Source organism: Parus major, chromosome 2 (genome assembly GCF_001522545.3).
Source record: "Parus major isolate Abel chromosome 2, Parus_major1.1, whole genome shotgun sequence".
Lineage (NCBI taxonomy): Eukaryota > Metazoa > Chordata > Aves > Passeriformes > Paridae > Parus > Parus major.
Window position 1 is genome coordinate 18,518,957 of NC_031769.1, and position 16,803 is coordinate 18,535,759.

General features: G+C 37.5%; 1 protein-coding gene across 14 annotated transcripts in view; it reads left to right on the forward strand.

Annotated features, from left to right (window-relative positions):
- Positions 1–13,730, forward strand: part of NEBL (nebulette) — a 249,119-nt gene extending 235,389 nt beyond the window's left edge. For all 14 annotated transcript variants that reach the window (XM_033511643.1, XM_033511645.1, XM_015617915.3 and 11 more), the window contains 2 exons: positions 2,592–2,707; positions 8,259–13,730. In XM_033511643.1, the coding sequence (XP_033367534.1) occupies positions 2,592–2,707; positions 8,259–8,435 (293 nt within the window). In that variant the 3' untranslated portion in view covers positions 8,436–13,730. The remainder of the gene's footprint in view (positions 1–2,591; positions 2,708–8,258) is intronic.
- Positions 13,731–16,803: the final 3,073 nt, after the last annotated feature.

Consider the following 16,803-nt stretch of genomic DNA (forward strand, 5'->3'; position numbering starts at 1 on the left):
AGGCAGGAGCTGTGGGTTATGCTCCCCAAAATAAGCCAGTTGACTTGGAGGTTACAGTGAAGTTGACCTCAGTGGGTTTGCTGCCTTATGCTGACAAGGGATGATTGATATCAAATGAGAAAGACCTCTTTTGGGGAGAAGGAATCAAGAACAAAAGGTTCCTACTAGCCTCTGCTTCTCTTGGGAAGAAGAAAGGGACTCTCAGGGTGTCTGACCCTGCCAAGGACCAGGGAAGAGCTACCAGTCCTTTGTTGCTGCAGGGCAGGCTGGCTGATCAGTAGCCAGTTTTGGCTGAAGGTACTCCTCCTGCTAGCTGTGCTTAGTTTTCAACCCATAGAGGTACTTTCCTGCTGGTGTGAGGAGATGAGACTGTTGGCTTTGACAAACTGGCCTGCATTCTTGCTGGTGGTGAATTAAACAAAATGTATTCATTCCAGTTTGATCGCAGAACCTTTGATTAAATTATGTTTTTCTCTATTTTCTCATAAAGGACCACATCTGCTCATGTGGAAATAGCTTGTAACAACACTGAAACATAAATTATTTGATGAACTGCTTAGGACTATTCACATAATGCATGATAATCCTGTGAACATGTTAATGAGTGGCAATTCTCTGATGATTGAACTGCTTTAAGATGTCTTTCTACTTATATGTCATTAGAATGAACTTGGCCCTTCTAAAACATCCATTATTCATCATGTTCCAATATTGAATCTGACTGCGTATCACTTGAATTTGCCTCATTTAGCAAAACAATCTATCCATTAAAATAGTTTGAATCATGTTTTCTAAGTCAGAAAATCCCTAGTTTATATATTGTGTTAGTTATCTTTTCAAGTATAGCAGAGCAAAGTGTAGCATCCCAAATTGTAATTACACACTTAGTGCAGTTGAATATGCTAACTAAAACTAAATGGAAGTTTTAAGAAGTATGTTTGTTGAAATCAATGATTTTGTTAGCTGGAGAAGTAGGATTGGTAAAACAACTTGCTGAAAGCACAAGGTTGACTTTTCTTTCTGAAATAGTTGAGCAAAAATTTTTTCAGTAATCTGTTTTTTTTTTTGCATGCATTTCTTGTCCTGACAACTTAAGAAGGAGAGAATTATGGAGTAATACAAGTGTAAATATGAATACTTATCATAAATATATATTTTTAATGGGTTTTCCTGCTTTTCCCATGTATTCTTTCATTTTACAAGTCCTGGATCCTTTCACACACTGTGAACCCCATTAAATCTTACATTAGATTTGCTCCTTTTTGAATCTATGTATGATAGTTGCTGCAGAAGTGGTTCTTACTTCCCAACAAGCTCAAGAGATCCATTCCAGGGAGTGCTGGGCTGCTGAATGACTCTATGTTTAAAGAATTTTAATCATATGTTGCATAAGCTCCATCTCCTTTGACCAAAAGACAGCTTTTGGAAGAGGAGATAGACTATCAACTAAATAGACCACTTGAAAAGTATCAGCAGAAAATGCTTTTGTTTTTCAGTGTAGCTATGGATTCCCCATTGAGCTAGTAAAATTCTGGCAAATAACAGTGGAGATGGGCTAATAACCTTCATACAAGCCAGAAATCTTTATTCTCGGAGAGCCTGAGTCTTGTAAAATATGCACAAATAATGTGGTGACCAACCTTTAATCTTTTTGTTTAAAAAACCAATTCAGTACTTTTATTTTGCTTTCAAAATACTTTCTGGCCTTTCTAGGAAAGTAGTCATTTATGCTGGGCTTATTTCTCACTGTTTTTTGATCAATGTTTTTAACACATTCTATTTCATTCTGTTGCCAAAGTAAGATGTTTGGGCAGATGTGGAAAGTTTGTGAATGCTTTTCTTATAAGCAGTAGTTAGGGATCTCTGTTGGTTGTACTCATGCTTTCACCAGCTCTTGATACAATAAAAGTTAATATATTACTGATTAGCATGCAGAATTGTTAAAATGTGAATAAAATATGCACTAAAGAAATGGAACAATTATGTGGTGAGAGGAAAATACTGAATAAGGCAGACTTGGAAATATATAAGTATCATTGATCTCTCTGTGTTGGACTAAGAATGTTGATAGAATCAGAATAAACTAAGAAACTCGACTGTGGGCTCACTTTTACAAGTTCTGCCTCTTCCTGTGAATCACAATCTTTCTTTGTTCATAGTCCAGTAAATAAGAGTTAGTTTGCCATGAGTGAAGAATTAATTACAGTGAATTTTTAGTGAACCATTTCAAAACTGTATTAGCTTTTTTTTCACCATTCATTCCTTAAAGATTTCAGCTTATGGGGCATATATTTAGTGCTTAATCTATGTCAGTACCAAAACTGAGTTAGTGGTGCCTTAAGCTTTCATAAACCTTTTAATGATTAAACTTCTAATGGTACGTAAAACTTTTCCTTCCAACTAACCATGATAATGTTTGTGGATATATTGCACATTAATGTGCAAATCAACCTTTAAAAAGCCTTATGTTCTGTATGGAAATAATTCTGAACTGTTTTGTATGGAGGAATAGTACAAATAGTCGACAGTTTCTAGACAATGGCTGTTCTTAAATATGCATTAATGTGTGTGTGTGTATTTTTTTAATGCAGCCCCTGTTCTCCCTGGGGCGTATCAACAAAGCCAGACTCAAGGATATGGATACATGCACCAGACCAGTATGTCATCCATGAGGTCCATGCATTCACAGCCTCATTCAGCAAGTCTGGTGAGTATTGAATTTAAAGGAGAATTTTGTTTGGTAAGCACCATCATCAGCTATTGCAAAATCTCTTAAAGATGACTGAATCGAACCCCTATAGTTCTATAGTTCACCTATTTGACCATCTTTATCATAAATGTAACTGGTAGTCCTCATGTATGAAAAAGATTTAAGTGACTATGAACAGTGGTAAGAACTTTCATGTCTGAATGCATTAAAAAAAAAAGGTATGATATTCATAAAGCAGAGAAATAATTGAATTCTTTACCTACTTAAAACAAGTGGGAGATGCTTGGACAGTGTTTTACAGGTTGAATTTTGATGTTACGCTCTGTGATGAATTCATGCTCCTAGCACTGGACAAAAAACAGTGATCTCTTAAGATCACCCTGTTGGTTTAAATTAGTTTCAACTTTTTTGATGTGCTGATTTTGTGCTAACAGGTTTTGTGCCTACCTGTATTACTTCTGCTTGTAATCTCCAGATTGCTGTGCCCTTTCTAATTCCACACAACAGTCGTGCACTGACCTGTGTATGATGCAGATTTAGTTACCCTGGTGGGCAACTGAGAAAAAGCTTTATCATGAAACCACGGCCACCTCATGAAGTTCTTAACTGTGGTGGATGGGAATGTAAAGCTGGAGTGAATATTTCATTTTCAAAGTAACTGGTCATGGAAGGAGAGCTGAATGGTACTCAGCTGGGTTTTTTTTAGGAAATTAAGTTATTTTTTAGACTCCCTATATAAAAATTTCAGTTTTAATGGTTATCATATTTTTAAAATCATATCGCTGCCTAGAGATTTCCTAGTTCAGATCCAGCCACTTTTTACCTTAAAAATATTATTATTTTGAATTTTGAACTATTTTGAATAGATGTATTTTATTACCTCTGTCACCTTTTTTAGAGATGAATAAATATTTAATTATGAATCAAACTTTGAGCTTGCTGAGCTGAAAAAAACTGTTTCTAAGATGAGGTGAAACTTGTGTTTTTTTTATAAAACTCCATGACATTTTATATTGTAAAGGTCATGACTTTCTGTGTGGTGTGAGTACTTTCATGCTTGCCAGATTCTCAGCTGTCTGGGGCTGAGTGGGCTAACTTGCTGGAAAGTCTGGGATCCAGATATGTGCATCATTGAGTGAGTCAATAACCTGAGAAACTCTTTGGACACCTGCATGACAGCTGTGAGACAGCTGATAGTGGAATCAACCATCGATTCCCAAGGATATTACAAGGCACTTTGGGACCTGGCTGTTTTCCAAAAGAGACAAAATCCAAGAAGTAGGAGACCTGGAAGCCTGGGCTCTCCCAGCAGATTTGCTAGTCATTGGGGAGCAAAGCAAACAGCCCTCAAATCCAGCAGACAGAAAATGGAGATGCCTGCAAATGTCAAAATGCACTTACCAGCCTTGGCAGCTCTGTGGGCAGAGAGATGATCACTATTTCCTGATACCTCTGTGTCCCAGTCACTTACCTGACAGGCTGTTGAAACAGTTCAGTCATCTTGAGAATCATCATTTGCCTCTGTTTCCAGAACTGGGAATGTGAAGGTAATAGGAAAAGGGAGTGTTAAAGGATTTTAAAAGTAAGACTGACTTATTCCAACAGGTTTATTTTCCCTGTTGTGGAACTGTTTTCACTTGACATCATTATAAGTGATAATATTTTGTCATGGGAAAAAAATGAAAACAGCAAACATCATGATTTTGAACTGATTCTGGTGTTGTTAAAAACTGAGTGGATTTCCCTTTAGAAAATAAACCCCAAGAATTTCCAGAGAGGAAATCAAGGACTGCTGGCCTGGTGCTGACTGCTAACTTGCCAGTCTGGGGAGGAAGACAGAGTGTGATCTTACCACCCCAGGGTGATGGTTCTATTCCAAAAGAGGCATCTCAAATGCTGTTAGAAACCTGCCAGGTTTCCTGGTCTTCCCATCTTAAGACCAGAATATTTTCATTAGCCTTTGCAGCTTGTCCAGGTGCACTGGATGTTTCACTTAGCTATTCAGACACCACAGAGTGGTCTCAGAGTGTTTTTGGGGGAAGCCTCTGGCTGGGGATGTGTTTAAATGCAGCAGTTGGCACAGAGTGAAGGTTGATGACAGTCTTGGAGTGCTTTTAAAATGGGGTGTGGACATGCTGTAGGAGATGTGACAAACACAATGCTCAGGTTCACTGCTTTCAGCTGCCTGTTCAGGTCTGGGCTTGGGGCAGTACTGCCAGAGATGCAGTATTGTCTGGCTAGTAACAGAGGGAGGAAATACGAGAAATCTTTCCTTCCAGGGGAAGGAGTTTGGAGGAAAGGAATCATAGAATAGTGACCTCAAAGCCTGAGCAGTTTTTGAGGCTTAACTGAAAGCAGTGAAGCTGATAAAGTCATTCATCAGTGCCTGAGTTTTGCCAGGACATCTCTAGGGCAAAAGTGATTAATATCCCATGGGTTATATCAGGGTGGAGATGATTGCAGAATCAGCTGCTGTTGTACATTCACTACTTTCAACTGAGTTGTTGTATTGTTATCAAATCTGCCCCCAAAAGGCACAAGTTCATATTATAATCATCTTCACTAGTCTCCTATAGGGAGAAACAAAATTTTAGTAATTTCTAAATTTTCAAAATCTGGTTTATTTAATTTTGAGCTCTCTTTTGTAATAGACATGATCCTGACACGATCTTTGGATAGTTTTTTTTTCCCAGATAAATAGAATTATTTTCTGATTCTTAACTTTTCCTTGCTTTCTGTGAGCAGTTCTACATAATGGGTGAATTAAATTGTTGCTCAGGGCACAAAGTGTTTCGTAACAGAGAGCTCTGAAGGCCGTTTTCCTCTTTGGAAAATAATGGATGTTTCCACATTGTTTGATATGCAAGAGTGGTAGGAAAACAAAACCTATGCTGCAAGTAGGCTTTCCCTAATAGCTGCTGTATGTGTAGGACGCTGCAAGTTACTGCTCTTTGCAAGGAGCCATCCATAGAACAGGTATGAATTGGGGGTGAAGTGGAAATACACACCTGCCAGCCCAGAACTGGCTGGAGAGCTGAGAATATAATAGCTGGATTTCAGTTCTTCACATGGGCAAGACTTACTGTTCTGTCTTAGCAGTGGGTGTGAGACAGACCTTTGAGGAGGTGGGAGATAAGTGAGTTTTGACTCTTTTACAGAACTCCAAACTTACACCCTCGTGTAGCTTTGTACCCGCTAAAATCACTACTGACAGAGGAATAATTCACTGAAATGCATTTTAAAAATCCCTGCTTTGAGTCCTTTAGGCATTGTAATTCTCGATTATATAGCCCAGACTACACTCTGCAGTGATAATTAGGCATTAAATGCTAACAGGATTATTATGGAGATTTCTCCTGACAGCCATTTAGCACCTAATTAGGTGTTAAGGCCATAAATTTAGGTTTCTCAGCAGCATTTAGGTCCCTAATAAATTCTTTTAAAGTTTGAAATTGCAGGCTTGTCTTCACAACTGTGCACCACAGTGATGTAAGTCAAGCTGTCTTCAGGAGACAGCAGCAGCATGTCCTTTTGCCATGGTGCTCTAAGGAAGAGTGAGAATCCTTCTGAGTGAGCAAAACCTCTCTATTTTTCCAATTTCATGTTAGTTTAATAAAACATTGAATCTCTTCCCCAGCCTTTTCCCATTTAAGGGAGACCTATAGGCATGGCTCTAGGCAAAATCCATTTACTGCCTTATACTAGGTATAGACTTGCTACCATTTTTCTTAAATGAACCAACCCTCTTTTGAAATAAATTGCTTAAAGGTCTAACTGCTGCTGAGTTTGTTGTAATAGCATATTTTTCACTGCTTTTTTGGAGTTAGTTTCAAGGCTCAGCAGTGAGATCAGTTGAAATAGTTGGAAAAAAAATAAGATTCTGAAAGGCAGAGAGCCTTTTGACTGCTAGTTATCTACTTTATGAATATTTATGGTATTTTTGGTGATAATAGAACCCAAGCAATTATTTACTGTCATGTATTGCATAAAAAAAAAAAGATCCTTGTTTTCATTGAGTTCCATGCACACTTGGAAGACATTAAGGAGCCACGAGGAGAGCACATAACCTCTGGTTGAAAGCTGCTCTTGGTCACAGCCTGTAGGTCAGCAAAACAACGAGGCATGGCAGAGAACAGTCAGAGAGCACACGACTCAGGTGCAGTTCAGGGTAGACTTACCAGGAAACGTGGTCTCCAATGGTCTCCATTTTCCCTCTGTTTAAACTGGAGCTGATTTCTCTGCCCTGTTTAATTTGCTCTACCAGTGATAAAGGTAGAGACAAGACTAAAAGTCCATTTCTAGCATGGGAGCAGTAATGATGAGCTGCCCTATAGAGTTTGGATTGAAAAATTCCATATTTCCGACATGTGACAAATGGCCTGCTCACTCCACGTGGAGCAATCTCCACTTTTTTAAAGAATAGTTTCACTAAAAACACTCAAGCCCGCATATGTATGATATGAACTAAAACTAATCCAGAGATGTTTTCTTGAGCAGAGAAGTTTGTTGTCTTTTAAAAGGCTCAGACAATAGTACTAGGCGTGAACTCACACACTGACTGTTTCTACCTTTTTTCTTTTTAAATTACTGTACTAGAAAAATTCAGCTACATATGGTAATATAGCAAAAATTACTGGAAGGGAAATTGGATATTATCAGTGATGCTTGAACTGCTTTTGACTTCTGTCAAGAGCCAGGGTATGGAAAAGAAAGCACTCTTGGGAATTTTAAAATGAGCTAGTTTTATTCGGCTGCTAAGATAAAAGGGGAATCTGTTCTTCCTGACTTTGAAAATCCACTTTGAATTCCAGTAAATAATGGCATTTTATTGGTTGAGTGAAAATAAATGCTTTGTTTAGAAAAATAAAGAAAAAAACCTGAAAGCTTGTCTTATAGTGGGCAGGGTTGTAAAGAAATTTCTCTTAGCTAATGATGGGATTTCATGTGCTAGATTTTGTCTGAATTTGAAAAGACATGTATTCATTGAAATTATTTTTATAGACTTTTTAAAATCTTGTTCTTCCTTTAGGTAATAATGCATTCATAATCCTTAATTCAGGTAAAATCATAATGGAATGAAGGACATTCAGTGAGATGAAAAAGTTAATGGCCTGGATGAAGACTGTGTTTCTTTTTGTAGTGAAGGGACAGGAGAAGCTATTTGTGAATCATGCTAATAGGGAGCAGAAGCAGAGCTAGCCTGGCTGGATGTAATGAACTGTTACTAGTGAATTAATGAGACAACAGCTAGAATATGTCAATATGCAGTGAATGGCTTGAAATCTGTTTGTTTGAAGCCATAAGACAATGTGAATTAACAGAATAATTATTTTGCTAATCAGAACAAGGGCCTGTATTCACTGTATATTTGACAGGATTTAGAAGGACATACTGTTCCTTTTCAACAGTAACTTCTGATTTCTCTCACTGCTTTGCTCCCTCTATTCTTTTTTCCTTCCATTTTCTTCTTCTTTGTGCAAGAGAAGGAACCAAGGAATCTCAAGTCTAGACTTGAGACGTTACAGTCTTGTTTTCTTTTCTTCAACAGAGAACATACAGAGCTATGTATGACTACAGCGCTCAAGATGAAGATGAAGTTTCCTTCAGGGATGGTGATTATATCATCAATGTGCAACCAATTGATGATGGCTGGATGTATGGTACTGTTCAGAGAACTGGGAAAACAGGAATGCTTCCAGCAAATTATATTGAGTTTGTTAACTAATTTTTGTCTCTAGTCCTTTGAGCTTTGTTATGATTTACTTAAAATCTAACCTTTTAGAAAAAAAAATCAGAAGAATCTTTTAAGAGTTCATGATCATTACTTTATCACTGCTATAACAGTTTGCATTCTCACTCAGAATCCATTTTAGAGTCCTTTAAAGAAAAAATAAATAATCCACAACAAGTTCAGAGCTTTGAAAACAGCATTGCTTATAATAGTGCTCTCTCAAAATGAAAAACATGTATGGAAGCCTGGTGCTGCCAGTCCTATAAAGACTTCGGTCAATTAACTTTAAAAGGGTAATGCCTTTTCCTTACACCTCAAAGATGTTATAACCATAAAATTGGTTCATTTCTTATGGCACTCTGAAGTCACAGGAGGTTAACACATTGAGTTTGAACATATCTTCAGATTCTTAGGGAAATGTTAAATGTTTAAGCAGTTAGCTTCCTAATAAAAATTAATACGTTGAGTAGATAATTCAGTCATTTGAATTAAAGACAAGTAACATGTCAGTAAAAAAAACCCACAAATAAAATCCCCTACTGCCCAGCAGCCTTACAGTAAATATGTCTATTTTGACAGTAAAAAATTTCCTGACTCCGGCATATCCACATTTATTCTTGGATTACCCATTTTTTTGTTTCCAAGTGATCTATTAGCTTTGCTTCCATCCTAATCCATCCGTTTTATCCAGGTCTGGATCCATGGTTCTTCAGTATCTTTTCTGCAGAAGATTCCTTGCAAAGACTATCTAAAATATAAAACCTGTCAACTCTTCTGTTTCCGTGTAATAGTACTTAGCATCTAAATAGAAACTTCCATTAGGGCAACGTACAACCAATACTTCATGTTAGCTCCTTTACCTGTAGTGCTGTAAATAAATACCCCCGGTGCTGTGCAGTCCCACAGAGCCTGCAGTCACATCCCGTTCTCACCACAGCTATCTTGCTTAATGGCTGCTTTGCTGATGAGCTGTGTGCCTCCCCCTGCTGCAGAAACACTCGTGCCTCCGTCCGGCAGCGGAGGAGAGCTCTGGTTCTTGTAGTGCATCTCAGATCAATGGCTTCAGTTTGCTCCCAAATTCTTGGTGATCCTACGGTGGGTTGTACGCTTGCCAAATGATTAAATATGGAGAAGAATTATGTTTTCTTTAAGAATTATGTTTTCTTTTAGTGACTTAATCTTTCTCATAACTGACTTCAAAGGGAAAGCTAACTAAGCAAAATCCAGCATACCCTATGCCATTATGTTTCAGTTTAGCCATCTGTTGAAAACAGTAAAAATATTCTGCTGACAAACCTTCACATGTGCTATTTGGTGTCTGTTAACTTAGGGCCAGAATTGAGAGATCCAGGTCTCAGATGTGAGGCTGGCAGAGGATCTGAGAGCTGGTGACACAGTGGATCTGTAAGAGGGATTTTGTCAGCAGGCTTGGGTCACAGGCAACTTGGTTTTGCTTTGACTGGGGGCTGCATTCCCTCACAGGGAGAAATTGTGGAAGGAAGGACAAAAGAGTTAAAGATCCATGTGAGAGATTATTCATGTGGATGCAGAGATGTGTAAGGAAGAAAACGTTTTTCTGATCAAATAATTTGTGGAGTTCAGCCATGTGCTAAGAAGTTAAGTTCGGAGTAGCCCTCAGAATATTTAGTCTGCACTGGCTTTCTTTCATTTCTAAAATTTTTAAAGTAGAATTTTATATGGAGCTTTTAGACAATTTTATATTTCTCATCTCACATAGTAGGCAACCCTGAAATAACTGTTTAAAAAATAAATAAGGAAGGCAGGATGGATTTGTGAATGTGACATTTCAATGATGTCAACTGAAAGTTGTCAATGCAAATACCTGCAAGTTCTATTTCTGCAGACAGTTTTTGCATACAATTCCCAAAGAACTGGAAAGCTTATGCAATTTTATTTTGGGTCTTGCTAACACAGGGATGATACCAGCTGCCAAGCAGAATGGAATGACTGCATAAAAAAGAATAAATTAAAAAATGTCCATGACTGTGGAATTACCTGTGCTTTCTTGTCAGCAGCCTAATTTCAGGCTAAAGCTGTCCAGGAGTCTCTAACTTCAAAAAATGTGTTTTGAAAGCAGAGTTCTGTGACTGTAAATATGCAATTTATATAGTTGACTGCTGTGATTTAAAACTCCTGCAAGTTTTGCATAAGGAGCTGCTCTTGCAGCAGACTCATGTGCATTACTGGTGACACCCACATGAAACCAGCAGGTCAAATGGCTTTTTTAAAGGCTGATGTGGTATGCTGAGCTAGAAGCTCTGAAACAAGCAGTTTGCTTCTGTGCTGGTTTTCATCACTGGCCATCAACAGCGAGGAGAGGAATTTCATCTTCTGCTGGCTGGCAAATTTTTCAGATGATGCCTGAGGCACAGTTGGCTGTCACTGCTGTGCTGCTCTATTAGCTGTGTAATGCTGACAACAATAAAAACAAGATGTCAGTTTGCTAACCAAATAAGAATAAAAAAGAAATATAGAGAATAGACATTCTCATGGCATCAAGTTGCAATTTTTAGGGACTTATAAAACAGAGTCTCTACCTGTAAATATACAATAATTCTTCCTAAATGAGGAGACAGCTTTCTGTGTTGAATACTTTACATATAGAAGTTAATCAGAAAATGAGCATTTGGTGACATTAGAGAACTATGTTATGCTGAACAATAGAAATAAAATTTCCTTTATGAATTTTGAATATTCATTAGCCTTGCAAAGCAGCTCAAGCAATTTGTAAAAAATAAAAGGTCAAGAAAACAAAACAGTATGTGAATTGTATTTCTCTTGAGAATGGTATGTCAGCAGAATTACTAAGATCTGGTTTAAGTTACTTATTCTTGTAGTCAACTTTTTTGTCCTATATGCTTAGAAATTCATATTTATATGGAATGGTTCCTGCTTTTTGATACAAAACAAACTTCGGTGTGATTTTGCAGCTTTGTTCTAAGCAATGCAAAGGCCCAAAATTATCAGAATGCAATTATAATTTTTTTTTTAATAAGAACTAAAATTTGTAAGGCAGGGAGAGTAAGTCATGAACTAAATTGTGCCAGCACACGTTTTTTAAAGCATATGTAGGGAGACTGTTACGTGCAGTGTGATATAGGGGCAAAAAAAAGTTAAATGCTGTCTTGTCATCTTTAAAGTTGATACTCATTTTTAGCACAGCATGTTCCCCTCACTGTTCTTTCTTCCTGTAGTTAAGATTTTTCTGGGGAAAGGAAAGGGCTTTTAAGGACTTGCATTTCTCAAGCTGTTCCAAAGTTCAGGTTGGAAGTCCACGTGTTCCCACTTTAGAAATAAAGAATTCTGTAAAGAATGCTGTAATTCTTGCTAACACGAGTATAAATGTAGAAAACAACATGGAGCATATTCATGCATACATACAAGAACAAATGGGTGCCTTGCTTTTCATTACTCTTTCTTGCCTGGCTAATCTTAATTTTTTTAAACAAAGCTACGTACAGGTACTGCAGTTGTAATTTTTCATTATGGAACATTAGCATTTAGTCTTGATGAAACAGGGTTTTCTTGATTACATTTGACATACAATAAACTACTTCAGCAGATTGGGATTTGATGGAGAATCACCTCCCATGGATTATGTTTTTGACAAATGTGTCCCTGCCGAGTGTTTCTTGGGGATGTGGAAGGTCTCCAATACTTGGTAAAGGTAATAATTCTAGTTTTTATTGTACAATGACTGCATGTCATCTTGTACAATGAAAAAGAAATGACAAATACACAAGTCTTTGGCAGAAGGTGGTACAGGGTATAAAGTCATAGATTTTTATTAGGTTGATTAATACTCCATTTAAAATATAGCATATGCTTTAGTTAGTAAATGTTTAAATAATGTACTGAAACAGACAGAAGATGCTGTTGAAAGAAGTCCTCCAAACTGATGTGCTGGCAAATGCAAAGTACTATTGAGCTGTAGAAGATGAAACCATTTTGCAATGCTTTAGTGATTTTCTCCAGCTTTATGCCATAGGAACCCCATCTCTCCTTTGGAAAGAAAACCTGAAAGCTCTATTTCCTAAACTGCCTGCACTACAACAGTATATTCAAAGGAATTTCATATGCTTCTTGTGTCTGATAAATAGAATTTGCATATTGTACTTAAGTTGTAATCCAGTTGTTGTTGACATTTGTTTAATTATTATTATTTTAGGGGGGAAAATAAGCTATACTGTAGCATTTCAATTGTGTATTTAATATTACTATTAGAAATTGCTAGACCATTGGAAGACAGCAATGACTGTATCAACATTGATTAGCATGATGTGGAAAATCTCTCAGCTGTTGGTTTTTGCAGTGTGATATAAAAAGCAAAAATGAACCGCTGTGCAGTTTGGCTTATGTTTGCTTTAAAGTGTGTAAAGTTTTAGTTATTTTGCAAAACTGTACTGTATTTGGGGGTATACAGTTATGAAGGTAACAATTGTTTTTCAAAGGACAGATAAACTTACTCTTGGTTCATATGATGTATCATCTTAATTTGGCTTTTGTTATGCAGAAAGTTAACACCAGCTATTAAAATATATTTTAGTAGAAATGCTTTAATTCCTGTTTCTTCCTCTACACTGTGAATATTTAAGCTTTGGTGGACTAGAGCAACATCATGCTGCCCAAAGTACTAACCTATGCAACCTAGTTCACATTTTAGTTGATGTCACAGTGGATGTAACATAACAATTTATTTTGCATAACATTAAACTTCATTCAAATAAAATATTAAACCCAGCACTATGTATGTATTATATTCATAAACAACACTCTGTAAAACTACCATACCCATTAGTATAAGTTCTCAAAGATGGATATTGCTTTAACTAAGAAAGCTTTGAGTTTTCAAACTTAAGTAGAATATTTAGCACTATTTGTCAAGCTTGATCTCAGAAAATAGTTTTCTAAAACACTGTTTTATTTCAGACATGGCCTCTCTTTAAAAGGTTAATTTGCCTTTTTCAGTCTGCATTTGTAACCCTTCAACAGAACATCGTTACATTCCATGACCCTTGGTTTATTTAAATAAGCAAATATAGTTAGTGAAGGATGTCCACTGTTTTAATTGATACTGGTTTGCTTGTCTTTGAATGAGAATTTGGTTAGGTGTGCTCTGAGTTCAGCACTAATAAAGAAGATTGCATTGCTGGCTTCTTTAAGACAATTTTATGTACAAATGTCATCTTTATTCATTTGCACAAGTAAATTATTTTTAAAACATGTAAGAAAGTTTAAGGCAAAATAAAATGAAGAAGTATTTTGGAACTGCTCTGCCTGTAGTTGAAGAAGATTATTATGCTTAGGGACATGTTTTATTTATTTGAGTATTCAGTGTAAATACAGTGGACTGCATTAGAATTTTTATGTTCTTGTCAAGTATTGGTTTGAAGAAGAGCAATGTATGAGGACAAATGGCAGCTACAAATGGAACTGATTAGTTCCTCCTAGGTAAGTGACATGCAGTTGCTACCATACTAATTTCTCCCTAAGAAATGTGTTAGCATTTCATATGAAGTTTAATTGGTTACAAAATTTTGATTCCCTGTTCTGTAGTGCTTTTATATATTGAAATGCTGTCAGTATAGAAATATACTATCTTTATACATACTGTAGTAAACGGGAGTTTTCAATAAGATAAATATTTAAGAGCTGCCAAAATGGACCTTAAGCACTCGGAATGTGTTTTATTTGAAAATCCCTCCATAATTTGCTAGAGGAACTGAAGTGCTTTCCTGTCTTAGTGGCCCCATAAAATACAATTATCAAAAGTATCTCTACTGGCACATGAAATTCTCGTGGAAACCCTCTATGCTGTGCATTGAAGAACTCAAGAGTTTCAGGCTATCAATGTTTATGGCATGCTCTTATTTCTGCTCTGTCTCAGAACTGGGTTCTGGATTTTCTCTGGTGTGTTAATTAGCAAGAATAAGCTCATGCACCACAGAGCTCTTGGTGCTCAGGGAATTGCTGCCCAGTGCATGAGCACATCTTTCTATCCCTTCTCCCACTTACACCACCAAACCCAACCATGTTTCCAATACTGTTTTGCTGTGACTACCTCTCTCGTCTTGCCATGAAGGTACGTGTGGGACACATTAAACTGATATCACCAAATGAGCCAAGTTGTTTTATTCTTCCAAATGATTTCTTTTATCATCTTCTTTCGGCAATTCTGTTTATTGCGCAACCTTGAAAACAGTAATATTGGCATAAGGAAAGAAGCAGCATGAAATGGGTGGAAGGCATGGCTGAAGAGAAGTCATAGATTTCTTACTCAGATTTTGCTGCAGAGGTTAATACAAGTCAGCTGCATGACTGGGGGCACCCTCTGAGCAGCTAACCTGCAAGCTGAGCAGTGCTGTGTGGATATGCTTGGCCTGCCTGTGTGTGTGTGTCTGTGTTGTAGTGTCAGAAGTACTGTGGGGTAGTATGCAGATACCTTCTGCAGTTTTGGAGCAATTAGTTGGAATCCCAGGAGCAGGCCACCCACTGGTATTTGGTATTCATAAAGACAAATTTATCCTTTGAGAAAATGAGACCTCGGTACAGAGGGAACAAAATGTCAGTAGGTTTAAACTACATATTTTTGTGCCCAGCAGTAAGGAAATTCTTTGTGTGCAGTCAGAAGAACAAGCCCCATGGCACTGCAGCAAGCTCCTAAGTCTGAACTGTGTTTAGTACCAGAATGAGATGATGTACCACAGAGCTCACCTGCTCCACAAATTCAGTGCTGCATGAAGTGCTATGTGTGGGCATTGTGCTTAACAATGACAGCAGAAACTGGAGATTATATTTAGGCACTACATCCTAAAAAGATCCTAAGAAGTCCTTGATTTTATATATTTTAGCTTTGATTTCTTTCTCACTTGTCTGCTAATAAGATCTAGTATAGAGAGGCCTGTTCTCTTGTAGAAGACTACTGGCTTGTGGCTTTGACCACAAGAAAAACAGAGGTCTGCAGGAATTAACATCTGAATCTTTAAATATTGCTTGATGCAAAAATATCCATTTTCAATATTTTCACAAACAACTGTCAGCTTTTGTGATTGTTTTTTGATTCAAGCCATAATTTTTCTGTGTTTTTCCTGCTCCTCCAGCTTTCTTCTCTTGACATTCTTACAGCCTGTGTTGCTTGTATTATACAGCAGCTTTTCCAGGACCCAAACGAGATATTTTTAAGAGGTTTCTCAAGGCACTGAGAAGTATATTTAAAGGGATTGAAAAAATGCTACTGTAATCTCCCCATTTAATTCTTCCTCCCCCAGCAGTTGTATACTGGCTGCACTGTCCTTCTTTGCCTCTTGCCTCCTCTTCCTTCAGTCAAGCTCTGACATCTCTGTCATCCAGTCTGATGGGCTTGGGGCCCCTCCAGGCAGGCCTTCAGATCACTTTCTGGCCTCCCTAGATTCTGCATTCAGATTTGGAGCTTTAGTGTGGCTCACCTACCTGTTCTCCTCTCAAGACCTTCCCATGTAACACCCAAGCAGTGTTACATTTCTGTTGGCTCAGCAATGAACAGTTCTCTTGAAGAGTCTTCTTGACTGTGTTTTCTCTGGCTTTCCTTTCTTGTGGGTACCTGTGGCTGCTTGCGAAATAAGCTGCTGATTTCAGAAAAGAGAGAGATTACATTTTTTTGCTGTCTCATCAATACCTAAATCAGGTCTTTATTCTCTTATTTAGAGGATTGGCATCCTTATTATGTTATCCCTGATTTTGAGTAGAACTCTTGATTCAGAAGTCATTTGCTCTGTGCCAGTGTTAAGACTGAAGGGCTCACACCATGTCAGTGCAGTCTGTAGCTCACTGTGGAAGCTGTGTTGGATAGGCACTATCCTGCTCACCACAACCTTTCAGTTCCTAGCACTGCTTGTTCTGTATTCATCAGATGGGATCTCTGTGAGATGTGACTATCTGAACCAAACCCCAGCCTTTCTATAAATAAGTATGTCATTGTAAAATAAACACTTTTTCTGACTTACAGCTCCTCTGACTCGAGATGACATTGACATCCTCCAATTTTGTAGCTTGTACTGACATTAGGAAACATGCATCTAAAATGTGTTAGATGAATTATGCTCTAAGGGACTGTTTATGCAGCCCTTGATGACTTCAGCTATTATACAGTGTGGATATCTCAAGTTAAATGGGATAAGTGGCAGATGAGGTCTTGCTGGCAAGTGGTTCAACTGAGAAACGAGTTTATGCATTTATTTCAGTGACCCAGCTAGTCAAGGACTGTGATTTTCCTTTCTACTCCAGCAGTTAAAAAAAAACAAACAAGAATTGGATGACAATTATTCATAGTTAACTAGTTAGCTGTTCAGCTTTAACAGTTTCT